The following is a 15,192-nucleotide window of genomic DNA, read 5'->3' as shown; positions in this document are numbered from 1 at the left end:
GTTGTATGTGTGATGTATCATGTTGTATGTGTGATGTATCATGTTGTGTGATGTATCATGTTGTGTGATGTATCATATTGTGTGATGTATCATGTTGTGTGATGTATCATGTTGTGTGATGTATCATGTTGTGTGATGTATCATGTTGTGTGATGTATCATGTTGTATGTGTGATGTATCATGTTGTGTGATGTATCATGTTGTGTGATGTATCATGTTGTGTGTGTGTGATGTATCATGTTGTATGTGTGATGTATCATGTTGTATGTGTGATGTATCATGTTGTGTGATGTTTCATGTTGTGTGATGTATCATGTTGTATGAATCTGTGATGTATCATATTGTATGTGTGATGTATCATATTGTATGTGTGATGTATCATGTTGTGTGATGTATCATGTTGTATGTGTGATGCATCATGTTGTGTGATGTTTCATGTTGTGTGATGTATCATGTTGTATGTGTGATGTCATCATGTTGTATGTGTGATGTATCATGTTGTATGTGTGATGTATCATGTTGTATGTGTGATGTATCATGTTGTATGTGTGATGTATCATGTTGTGTGATGTATCATGTTGTATGTGTGATGTATCATGTTGTGTGATGTTTCATGTTGTGTGATGTATTTTTTTTTTTTATTTTCCTGAAGGAACTCTCCTGAAGGAATCAATAAAGTACTATCTATCTATCTATGTATCATGTTGTATGAATCTGCGATGTATCATGTTGTATGTGTGATGTCATCATGTTGTATGCTTGAATGTGTGATGTATCATGTTGTATGCATCTGTAATGTATCATGTTGTATGCATGTGTTATGTATCGTGTTATATGTGTGATGTCATCACGTTGTATGCATGCACGTGTGATGTATCATGTTGTATGCATGCACGTGTGATGTATCATGTTGTATGCATGCATGTGTGATGTATCTTGTTGTATGCATGCATGTGTGATGTATCATGTTGTATGCATGCATGTGTGATGTATCATGTTGTATGCATGCATGTGTGATGTATCTTGTTGTATGCATGCATGTGTGATGTATCATGTTGTATGCATGCATGTGCGATGTATCATGTTGTATGCATGCATGTGCGATGTATCATGTTGTATGCATGCATGTGTGATGTATCTTGTATGCATGCACGTGTGATGTATCTTGTTGTATGCATGCATGTGCGATGTATCATGTTGTATGCATGCATGTGTGATGTATCTTGTATGCATGCACGTGTGATGTATCTTGTTGTATGCATGCATGTGTGATGTATCATGTTGTATGCATGCATGTGTGATGTGTCATGTTGTATGCATGCATGCATGCGTGATGTATCTATGCATGCATGCATGTGTGATATGCGTGCATGTGTGATGTGTCATGTATGTGTGATGTATCATGTTGTATGCGTGATGTATCATGTTGTAAGCATGTGTGATGTATCATGTTGTATGTGTGATGTATCATGTTGTATGTGTGATGTCATCACGTTGTATACATGCATGTGTGATGTATCTTGTATGCATGCATGCATGTGTGATATGCGTGCATGTGTGATGTATCATGTATGTGCGATGTATCATGTTGTATGCGTGATTCATCATGTTGTAAGCATGTGTGATGTATCATGTTGTATGCATGCATGTGTGATGTATCATGTTGTATGCATGCATGTGTGATGTATCATGTTGTATGCGCGCATGTGTGATGTATCATGTTGTATGCATGCATGTGTGATGTATCATGTTGTATGTGTGATGTATCATGTTGTATGTGTGGTGTATCATGTTGTATGTGTGATGTATCATGTTGTATGTGTGGTGTATCATGTTGTATGTGTGGTGTATCATGTTGTATGTGTGATGTATCATGTTGTATGTGTGATGTATCATGTTGTATGTGTGGTGTATCATGTTGTATGTGTGATGTATCATGTTGTATGTGTGATGTATCATGTTGTATGTGTGATGTATCATGTTGTATGTGTGGTGTATCATGTTGTATGCACGTTGAAATGGTAGCCATTGGTAACCCAACCAATCATCATGCATCGTATTTATGGATAATATCATTCATCCAGATCGTTGTGTTTTCTCCATATTTTGCAGTCCATTTGTAGAGTTTAGCATGCGAAGGACGCTAATTTGTTGCGTGTAAAAATAGCTGAGCTATGGGAATCCATCACGCTACTAGGAAACCTAGTTAAGCCACGTAGCGTCGCTACTTGTAACATGTTGCTGCACAACACAATTAGAACATTACAACATTTATATACCAGGGAATATATTTTGATTTAACTCTTATTTTGCTCATGATTTTCACTCGGCTTTCTCCCGAGTGTTGTTGACGTCCGTGTTCCGGACCAAAATGCGACTGCAAACGCACCGAGGTCCAACAGACAAGATTCAGTTTTTGCGGCGCAACATTTAACGGGGACAGAAACCGCCTGCTGGCCATCTTGTCCGCCTGCCAAGGCGAGTGCGAAAACCGACGGACTGCTCACCCGAAAATATGGTGGGAACAACAGAAAGCTGAGTGAAGAAAGAAGACCCGAGTCCGGGCAATAAGGCTGAAAACCGTGCTTTATGTCGGCCGATATCCATGATTATTCTTATTTTTTATGACCTAATAAAAATAAGGAGCAGGAGAAAATTATACTAGATATTTAAATTATTTCATATGTAACCTTCCTCTGATTATAATCACTCAGGGCAGAAAGGAAATGTCAACACAAGCATGGAAAACAAACAATACTAACAAAATGGTAATGATACACTTAAACATATGGAATATGTAAGAAATGCTTTATAAGTGTAAGAAAATGTCAAATGTAAACATAGAGAAACCTGAGAACTATTTTCCACAGGTTTAATGCTAGGAATTAACGGCTGTGTAACATTAATTTGACCTGTTTTGCTTATTTCACTATGGAAAGGAATTTGTGTCATGCAGTATTTAATCGTATGAAAATATCTGTCAATATTGATAATTATTGGAATTTTTTGACCTATGGAAAATCAAGAGAAAGGTAAAAATGTGTTATTGTAAATGTAACTTCCGCTGATTATAAACCATTAGCTATCAAGGCAGAAAGGAAATGTCAACACAAACATGGAAAACAAACAATGTCAACAAAATAGTAAAATCACATTAAAGATAAGGAATATGTAATAAATGCTTCATAAAGTGTAGGAAAATAGTGCAAAGTGGGAAAATGTAAACAGAGATACCTGAGAAAAACTATTTTCTGCACGTTTAGTGGCAGGAAATAACGGCTGTGTGACATTAATTTGCCCTGTTCTTATTTCACTATGGAAAGGAATTTTAGTTATGCAGTAATTATTGTAAATATAATTATATAGATAATTATTAAAACAGTTTTTATCCAGGGAAATTAGGAGCAGGAGAATAATGTATTTTATTTGAAATACAACCTTCTTCTGATTTATAATCCCTCAGCTAAGGAAATGTCAACACAAGCCTGGAAAGCAAACAATGTCAACAAAATAGTAAAATCACATTAAAATGAAGGAATATGTAAGAAAATAGAAACAGAAACCTGAGAACTATTTTCCGCAAGTTAAGCGCAAGGAAATTAATGGATGTGTAACGTTAATTTGCTCTGTTATTTCAATATGTAAAGGAATCTCAGTTACGCAGTAATTATTGTAAATATGATTGTATCAATAATTATTAAAACTGTTTTGATCAAGGGAAATATAGAGCAGGGGAATAATGTATTTTATTTGAAATGTAACCTTCCTCTGATTTATAATCCCTCAGCTCAGGAAATGTCAACACAAGCCTGGGAAGCAAACCATGTAAACAAAATAGTAAAACACTGATCAATTAAAATGAAGGAATAAGTAAGGAATGCTTCATAAAGTGGAAGAAAATAGTGCAAAGTGTGAAAATGTAAAAAAAAGACAACCTGAGGACTATTTTCTGCAGGTTTAGTGCTAGGAAATAACGGCTGCGTAACATGAATTGTTCCTCTCATTCTTATTTCAATATGGAAATAATTTTTTGTCATGCAGTAATTATTTAAATATTATTATTTTATTGGTCGATTGATAATTATTAGAATTTTTTTCAGGAGCAAAGAAAAAAGATAATGTTAATGTAACTTCCCCTCATTATAATCCTTCAGCTATCAAGGCAGAAAGGAAATGTCAACACAAACATGGAAAACAATGTCAACAAAATAGTAAAATCATGTTAAACACCTAACAATAATCTCTTAAAAATAAGGGATGTATAAGAAATGATAAAGTGTAAGAAAATAGTGTGAAAATGTAAACATAGACAAACCTGGGAACTATTTTCTGCAGGTTTAGAGGCAGAAAGTTACAGCTGTGCTCTAAAGGGTGAGCGCGGCTAAGGTGGTGTGGCATTACTGGTCTCGGTGGGGATGAGCGGTCTGACTATTGGTCTCTTTTTTTTGAAAAATTCCAAAAAGTGCTATACCCTCCAGGTGACTTTTCCTCTCTTATCCACAATTTCTTCATTTTGGCTTTCTCTTTTCACGCCATGCAAATAATCAACCAAATTTGATGGTTGATATTGTCACCTGATTGGCTGTCAGCGTGTCACTCACACTGATCACTGATCACTTCCTGTGTTGCTCGGTACCCACTGAATTTGAGAAGAAAAACATAACATATTTTCCATAAATTAGCCACACCCTCGCAGATATGTACGTTGTGAAATTAGTTATTTACACAGAAATATTTTGTCGATGGTTATTGTCATCATTAATTGTTTCCTAACGGTGTTTGTAGCAATGCAGTAAAACGGCTGATCAAACAAAACAGAAGTCATCATCATGGACTAGCTAGCTCTCCAATCAGTTAAACAGACCCAATAACTCCACGGTGACGTTTTTGGTTAATTTACAGAAGAATTTGTGAAATTGAAACAATACGAAAATAATGTCATTGTAAGGTAATACTAACACAGACACTCGTCATTGTGTTAGCATATTAGCTAGCGCTAACGACGCTGGCTTGATTACATTACGATAGCACGTAAAAATATGCATGAAAAACGGTTTAGTAAGTATGAACAATTCTAGCTATATTGTAAAACTTACAAATGTTGCTTGGACTGATGAATGAAAAATCCGTACGAGTAGTCACGCTATGGACGGCTAGAAGACTGAAACTTCAGCTTGTCAGAGGCACCAAATGGGAAGACACTTGCAGTGAGCAAATTTGTCCTAAAGATGGCGCCACAGCCCGAAAAGTCAAACACCCTCTCAGTGTTTTTGCTTGTTTTTTTTTGTTATGTAGAATTATTTTTATGATGGCTTTCCGCAAAGAAAAATCCATCAATTTGCCGCTTTTTCTTACAGAATAGAATAGAAAGTACTTTATTGATCCTTGGGGGAAATTCGGCGCCACAGTTCACTCACAATAGACAATAAACACTTAGGTATTTTTTTTATATGTGAATAATAAAAATACAGTCTACTATACAGCATTATTTACATGTGAATAATATAAATACAGTCTATTATACAGCATTATTCACATGTGAATAATATAAATACAGTCTATTATACAGCATTATTCACATGTGAATAACATAAATACAGTCTATTATACAGCATTATTCACATGTGAATAACATAAATACAGTCTATTATACAGCATTATTCACATGTGAATAACATAAATACAGTCTATTATACAGCATTATTCACATGTGAATAACATAAATACAGTCTATTATACAGCATTATTTGAATAAGATAGTCTATTATACAGCATTATTCACATGTGAATAACATAAATACAGTCTATTATACAGCATTATTTGAATAATATAGTCTATTATACAGCATTATTCACATGTGAATAACATAAATACAGTCTATTATACAGCATTATTCACATGTGAATAACATAAATACAGTCTATTATACAGCATTATTTGAATAAGATAGTCTATTATACAGCATTATTCACATGTGAATAACATAAATACAGTCTACTATACAGCATTATTTACATGTGAATAATATAATTACAGTCTATTATACAGCATTAGTCACATGTGAATAATATAAATACATTATTCATTTACAATATTTGTACAGTCAATAGGAACATATGCATTATACAGTCTGATGGCTGTCGGTATGACTGATTTATGAGCTGCAGGGAGTAAAGTGTGGGGGGGAAATATCGGCGTTTATGCTATTTTTTTCCCCCTCCCAGCGCTACTTTAGCGTAAACAAAGTATTTCAACATTTTTTGGATCTCGTATAACAAATTAGTTGTCTTGGAATCTCCAGAAACTTTGTCACTTTGCAACATCTCTGGGAACCTTTTCTTCTCGTGGAATATTGAAGCTTAAGACGTCAATTGCTCAAAATTCCAGCATCAACAGGAATGTTCAGAGAGGGTACCATACCATGTCCAATCCTCACGCAACTTCAACGGAGTATCTTGGAAGTATGAACGCAAGCCGGACGGGTTTTAGTCCGGTTCTAGTCTGCGCTGCAGAAAGACGTCTGTAGGAATAATTAGTTCATACCATGGCGTGTTGTGTACTCAAACAAGTAAAAGAGATTCGGATGGTGCTACTCGCCAGCATCCATCACGCCCGCCGCAATTTGGCTCTTGTCCAACTGGACCCGCACACAGTTCCTAAAGACTGACTTTTTTTTTTTGTTTCAGGGACGATGGTGAACCCGGGAGGAAACAGCCAGCCGCCTCTGCCGCCACAGGTGGGCGCCGGGTCCCTGTCGTGGAAGCGCTGCGCCGGCTGCGGGGGCAAGATCGCCGACCGCTTCCTCCTCTACGCCATGGACAGCTACTGGCACAGCCGCTGCCTCAAGTGCTCGTGCTGCCAGGCCCAGCTGGGCGAGATCGGCACGTCGTGCTACACCAAAAGCGGCATGATCCTCTGCAGGAACGACTACATCAGGTGAGAGAGAGCGCACCTGCACCGAGTTATTATAAGCTGAGCACTCTATCATGATATAAGGCTTTTGCACCATTCATGATTTCATACAAATCTGCCCATAACCTTTCGAGTGTTGTTGCTAAACAAAAACTACATACTTCCATACATATGTGCGTAGATACGTACTACACATACACACATACCTGCATGCAAACATGCATACGTACATAGATACATACATGTTGTACATACATGCATATATACATACGTGCATACTTACATGCATACGTATGTGCGTGCATGGATACATGTGGGCGTATGTAAACACATACAAACATGCATGCATGCATGCAAACATGCATGCAAACGTGCATACATGCATGCAAACATGCATTCATATGTACATACGTGCGAGCGTGCATGCATGCATACATTCATATAAATGTGTGCATGCATGCATACATACTGTACATACATGCATACAAACATACGTGCAGAAAAACATGCATACATATGTGCATACATACATGCATTCATATAAATGCACGCATGCGTGCATACATACATGCATTCATATAAATGCACGCATGCATGCATACATACAAACATGCGTGCAGAAAAACATGCATACATATGTGCATACATATGTGCATACAAATATACGTGCATGCATATATACATATGTGCATACATACATGCATACGTGCATTCATATAAATGCGTGCATGCATGCATGCATGCATACATACATACATACAAACATGCGTGCAGAAAAACATGCATACATATGTGCATACATATATACATGCATGCATACATGCATACTGTACATACATACAAACATACGTGCAGAAAAACGTGCATACATATGTGCATACATATATACGTGCATGCATATATACATACGTGCATGCATACATACATGCATGCGTGCATTCATATAAATGCATGCGTGCATGCATGCATCCATCCATACATGCAAATATGCGTGCAGAAAAACATGCATGCATATGTGCATACATATATACGTGCATGCATACATACAAACATACGTGCAGAAAAACATGCATGCATGTGTGCATACACATATACGTGCATGCATGTATACATACGTGCATGCATACATATGTGCATACATACGTGCATTCATATAAATGCGTGCATGCATACAAATATGCGTGCAGAAAAACATGCATACATATGTGCATACATACGTGCATACATATATACGTGCATGCATACATACATACTGTACATACATACAAACATACGTGCAGAAAAACATGCATGCATATGTGCATACATATATACGTGCATGGATACATATACTCATGCATACGTGCATACATACATGCATACTCATGTGCGTGCATGCATATGTACAGTATATACATACTCACATGTATGCATGCATGCATACACATGTGCATACATGCGTACGTGCATACATACATGTACATATGTACATACATACTGCATACATATATACATACATTCATTCAGACATACAGGCATATGTGCATACATACACACATGCATACATACAAACATGCATTTATACATACATACGTGTGTGCATGCATTCATACATACACAAATATACACATATGTGCATGCAAACATGCATACATATATACAGTACGTGCATACATACATACCAGTGTTTCCCACAGGTCAGGCATCTATTTGTGGTGGTGTGGTCGGGTGGGGGGTGGGGGGTTGTGGCAGCGGCGATGACCAAGAAGAACGCGGAGTTGAAATATAATTACAACACCTAATGTACATATATTTATATACAGATTTGAACAATTAGTTATTCACTGACATATATTTCTTAATTGTGCCCGATCACAGTTGAAATCTTGAAATGAAGGGCCTTTAATGGCTAAAACATTAAAGGCCCTTAATGGTTAAAACATTTTAACAGCTGGTTGGCTCGGATTTGATTCTTTTCATTGCATTCACATGCTGCAGTGGACAGTGCACAATTTAACTTTCAGTATTAATGCAGTATCTGAAGCACCGTCTCCACGTGTGTTTATTGACAACAGGGTTATAACCTGGACACGTTAGCTCGTCGGTATGCTAACAGGTAAGGCTGGGCGATATGACTGAAAATGTGTCACGATATAAGTGTTTCATATCAGTCGATAACAGTAATTATTGATAAAAAAAAAAAAAACTATTCTAAATAAAGACCAGGAGAAAAAAGGCTGAATTTAAATACTTTTATTTTAAATATAACCTTTAACCTTTAGAACGAGGTCAGCATTATGAAAAACAGTCAAATAAATGAAAATACTGGTCGATGTACAAATAATGACATTAAATAAATGCTTATTCGAACAAAATGTGCAAAGTATTGTAATTAAGAAATTAGTAGTGTGCAACTCAGGCCTTAAAGCCATATTAGTAACAATATATGCAAATAAATAACAGTTACATTAAGCAAGCAGAAACATCCATCCATCCATCCATCCATTTTCTACCGCTTATTCCCTTCCGGAGTCGCGGGGGGCGCTGGCGCCTATCTCAGCTACAATCGGGCGGAAGGCAGGGTACACCCTGGACAAGTCGCCACCTCATCGCAGGGCCAACAGAAAGACAGACAACATTCACACTCACATTCACACACTAGGGCCAATTTAGTGTTGCCAATCAACTTATCCCCAGGTGCATGTCTTTGGAGGTGGGAGGAAGCCGGAGTACCCGGAGGGAACCCACGCATTCACGGGGAGAACATGCAAACTCCACACAGAAAGATCCCGAGCCTGGATTTGAACCCAGGACTGCAGGACCTTCGTATTGTGAGACAGACGCACTAACCCCTCTGCCACCGTGAAGCAAACATCGGAATAAACTTGCGTCTGAACATCTGTGACAAAATACTGCCAAACTGGTGACGTGATGATTCCTTTTTTATTTACAATTTCCTCTCGTGCTGCCGCACTCATATTCCAGTTTCGTATCACTCCTCGTCTGCAGCGAGCCGTTGTTGCTTTTTTTTTTTCTTCCTGTTAGCATTTCCCAGATTGCTTTGCGGTTCAGGCTCGGCCGTGATAGGTCGAGAGGTCAAAGCCCTTCTTCCGCCTACACCCCCCAGAATGCCGTGCGGTTCCTAATCGGCCTTTTTTCCTATTTTTTTCTAACAGAACTCAGTGAAATTATCGAACGTTCTATCGACCCCATTTTCTATTGATATTGATCACGTCTATCGTGATATATATTGTTATAGTTTTATCGACCAGCTCAAGTAACAAGTGACTGTTACAGTGTGCGTCTGCCCCAGTCCCGAAAATAAAAATTAAGAAAATCCGAGTCGGTGCTGCACACTACACAGGTTCGGACCACTTTTGAACTTGTTTCCAAAGACGTCGTACCCTCATATTTTGATCCGGTCGGTCCGTTATTCCTTTACTTCGTCGTCGTCGTCTTCTTCTTCTTTTTCTGACCCACCAGGGGAATTAAGTGCAATTGGCGGAGTTACAATGCATAGTAGGCTACCGCCACCTACTGCACCGGAGTTGTAACTACAAGCTCCAGTCACAGACAAGAAGAGTCCCATTGCTTTTATGAGCGGTCCAGCGAGTCAAAAGCCGAAAAATCTATTTGTGGCGGCCGTAATTCTTTCGTGGCGGGCCGACACAAATAAATGAATGTGTGGGAAACCCTGCATACATACATACATACACACACGTGCATACATACATATATAATGCATGCATACATACGTGCATATGCATGCATACATGCGTGTATGCATGCATACGTGCATACACACATCCATATGTGCATACATACATGCATACGTATGTGCGTGCATGCACACGTACATACATGCACACATGTATGCGTGCATGCATACACACGTGCATACATACATATATAATGCATGCATACGTATGTGCGTGCATGCACACATGTATACATGCATATATATACATACATACATTTATTCATACATACACACTTGCATACACACATGTATACATGCATATATATATATATATATACATACATACATTTATTCATACATACACACGTGCATACACACATTTATACATGCATATATATACATACATACATACATTTATTCATACATACACACTTGCATACACACATGTATACATGCATATATATACACACATACATTTATTCATGCATACACACGTGCATACACACATGTATACATGCATATATATATATACATACATACATTTATTCATACATACACATGTGCATACACACATGTATACATGCATATATATATACATACATACATTTATTCATACATACACACATGCATACATGCATATATATACATACATACATTTATTCATACATACACATGTGCATACACACATGTATACATGCATATATATATACATACATACATTTATTCATACATACACACATGCATACATGCATATATATACATACATACATTTATTCATACATACTCATGTGCATACACACATGTATACATGCATATATATACATACATACATTTATTCATACATACACACTTGCATACACATGTATACATGCATATATATATATATATATATATATATATACATACATTTATTCATACATACACACGTGCATACACACATGTATACATGCATATATATACATACATACATTTATTCATACATACACACGTGCATACACACATGTATACATGCATATATATATATACATACATACATTTATTCATGCACACACACGTATACATGCATATATATATACATACATACATTTATTCATACATACACACGTGCATACACACATGTATACATGCATATATATATATACATACATACATTTATTCATACATACACACGTGCATACACACGTATACATGCATATATATATACATACATACATTTATTCATACATACACACATGCATACACACATGTATACATGCATATATATATACATACATACATTTATTCATACATACACACGTGCATACACACGTATACATGCATATATATACATACATACATACATACATTTATTCATACATACACACGTGCATACACACATGTATACATGCATATATATACATACATACATTTATTCATGCATACACACGTGCATACACACATGTATACATGCATATATATATACATACATACATTTATTCATACATACACACGTGCATACACACATGTATATACATACATACATTTATTCATACATACACACATGTATACATGCATATATATATATATACATACATACATTTATTCCTACATACACACATGTATACATGCATATATATACATACATACATTTATTCCTACATACACACATACCCCGGCCGTATCAGTAGTGAGCATCGCCCACACGGTGCATAAGTTTGATGCCTGAGTTTGTACCTGCTCACCTTCATCCCGGAGATCCACGTCCTGTCTTTGCTTGCGTGGCAGAAAGAAAAGGACATCATCAAGTAAAGACATGTTTTTTTTATTTTTATTTTCAGTCTGTAACGTAGAGGTTGTGTATTTGCGTCTAAGGATGAACTTCAACTCCCTCCAAAGAACAAACATGACAAATAAATCACTGCCATACATTAGAAGTTGAGGAGGAGGAGGGAGTGAAGATGTTTTGCTTTGCTTGCCAGCTTCGTTCAGCACGATACTCATCTGCTTCCTCCGAGACGTATTAGAAATGATAATATTTTGTTTTTGTCCTCCTGCTTTTGCTGCAGCAGGACACCTAGTTTGTCACATCCACCACCAGCGCTTCCTCGTGTCTTCTCCGCAAAGATCAAAGCACTATTTTTACCAAACAAATGTGCTTTGATTTGACTTAAAACAACCTGCAATTGGTCTTAAACTCCTTGTTTATCAGTCAGTGGGATGCACCATGCAAGCGAGACATGAGCCGCGCTAGTCCGGGGCTTTGGTAGTAAGTTTCTCGCATAAGTCCTGTTTAATGAAAATGAGTGTGTCGTCTTTCATTACGTGTCTGCAATTGTGTTCGAGATCGGTGTTTTTTTATGAGCGAGGAAGACACTTTAGAGCGAGACTTCCCTCATTCATTGTTTCTTGCTTCTATTCAGTGCGCTAGCATGTTGTGGCCTAGCCTAGCATCACTTAGCTTCGCCGGCCAACCGTCTTTTACTTATTAGTTTGTTGTAAACAAACCAAACACTTTTGAATTAATTGCGTTTATTTATTTAACTTTATTGTGTTCACTGTTCGTGGTTGTATATACACAAGGCGGGGTTTTCAATAACATATTTCTGGAAATAGCATGTTAGCTAGCCACGTTAGCTATGGTTACGCAACACAATAGCCAAACCAGCCAGTTTGTTTAACCAATGAGTACTTTATAATCAAACATATTATTCTGACTAACCTTTGTTTAGAAGCTGTAAAATAATTTGAAATTCCGTAGTTACCTATGATTAAATAATTAATTTAATCACGGACGGTTGAATATTTGGACTCAGCGTTAATGTTAATCACTCCTAATAGTTGTATTTTATTTTTTTAATGACCAATAAGCATACATTTATAACTCACACAAAAGTCAAGGCACTTTCAACGTCTAGGAAAGAAAACAAAAGCAAATTCAGAGCAATAATACAAAAAAAGGGCTACCAAAAGCACTTTAAAAGTTTTTTTTAACAAGGATATCGATTTAAGGACTTTTGTACTCTTAATCATTCTGCAATATTTGATTGGTAATTGTAACCCATAAAGCCAATTACAAAATGTAGGCCTTACTTTTATAAATATCGACATTTATGTCCATGGTGTACCCCGCCTACCACCCCCGAATGCAGCTGAGATAGGCTCCAGCACCCCCCGCAACGCCGTAAAGGACAAGCGGTAGAAAATAGATGGGATGGATGTAGAAAATGTGTTGCCTGTGGAATAATAATTTTGACAAACATGTCTATGTTACAGTCATTTTCAGAAAAGCCAAATTTGATTTCTTCTATAGAGAATGGGGACATCTCCACACCCTTGTTTCTCAGCCTATCTCCGATCTCCTTCCAAAACACATGTACACTCACATTCCACAAACAGATGAATGACATCCTCTACAGCTCCACACATATAACAGCCATCAACCTCCATCTTAAATTCAACTTTTAGGGACGGCGTGGCGCAGTGGCAGAGTGGCCGTGCGCAACCCGAGGGTCACTGGTTCAAATCCCACCTAGTACCAACCTCGTCACGACCGTTGTGTCCTGAGCAAGACACTTCACCCTTGCTCCTGATGGGTGCTGGTTGGCGCCTTGCATGGCAGCTCCCTCCGTCAGTGTGTGAATGGGTAAATGTGGAAGTAGTGTCAAAGCGCTTTGAGTACCTTGAAGGCAGAAAAGCGCTATACAAGTACAACCCGTTTATTTATTATTTATTTATTTAAAAAGTGACGCACTAGGGCGGGGTGAAATAATCCATTATAGATGCCCTCAATTCTGGACTATAATAGAATAGAATAGAATGCCTTTTATTGTCACAATATACAAGTCCAATGAGATTAAAAGCAACTCCAGTATCAGTGCGACCGTCTATAAATATGCAAAACATAGGAAGGAAAGAAATGGTGCAAAAGGAGGTAAGGTAAGGTAAAGCAAACCGCTTTTCCTGCGCTTTGAATCCTGTGGCTTATAAAACGGAGCAGCTAATTTATGGATTTATCTTCGCTAACAGCTACAGTAACAACTTGCACTGAGCCTAGTCTATAAAATCCGCTACACCTCCTTGATACCGAAGTACATGTCAAATTACTTCCTTAACGTAAATGACCGCCATAACCACAACACCAGGGGGAGCTCCACAAACCACGTTAAACCCAGATTTCGATCCAACAAAGGTCTTAACTCATTCTCTTTCTATGCCACATCAATGTGGAATGCACTCCCAACAGGTGGAAAAGTAAGTGCATCTCTATCCTCCTTCAAAACAACACCTCCAGGCAACTTCAACACTTTACTAATACCCTCCTCCATTCACATCCCATCTCCCCGGATTCTAAACAACTCAAATGTACTTCTAATGTATATACTTGTTTTTATGCTATGTGAACTCACTATGTTCTCTGCTGGCTGTACATATCCTACTAAATAAGACCTACACTGTTTCAATGTCCACATTTCTCTGTTGATGCAATTGTTGATGACTGAAGTTCTGATATCAACCAAAGCTCCTCATCCCACCCCCCGGATTGTAAATAATGTCAATAATTCAATGTACATACTATGATGATTAACTTGTGTGATGACTGTATTATGTTGATAGTATTTAT

The 15,192-nt window shown here is 37.3% G+C and overlaps 1 protein-coding gene across 2 annotated transcripts in view; it reads left to right on the top strand.

Annotated features, from left to right (window-relative positions):
- Positions 1-15,192, top strand: part of LOC133543658 (LIM domain transcription factor LMO4) — a 117,111-nt gene that overhangs the window by 43,188 nt on the left and 58,731 nt on the right. For both annotated transcript variants that reach the window (XM_061888340.1, XM_061888341.1), the window contains one exon: positions 6,688-6,937. In XM_061888340.1, coding sequence (XP_061744324.1) covers positions 6,693-6,937 — 245 coding nt within the window. In that variant the 5' untranslated portion in view covers positions 6,688-6,692. The remainder of the gene's footprint in view (positions 1-6,687; positions 6,938-15,192) is intronic.

Source organism: Nerophis ophidion, linkage group LG26 (assembly GCF_033978795.1).
Source record: "Nerophis ophidion isolate RoL-2023_Sa linkage group LG26, RoL_Noph_v1.0, whole genome shotgun sequence".
Taxonomy (NCBI): Eukaryota; Metazoa; Chordata; class Actinopteri; order Syngnathiformes; family Syngnathidae; genus Nerophis; species Nerophis ophidion.
This window is presented reverse-complemented; position numbering and strand designations above follow the sequence as displayed.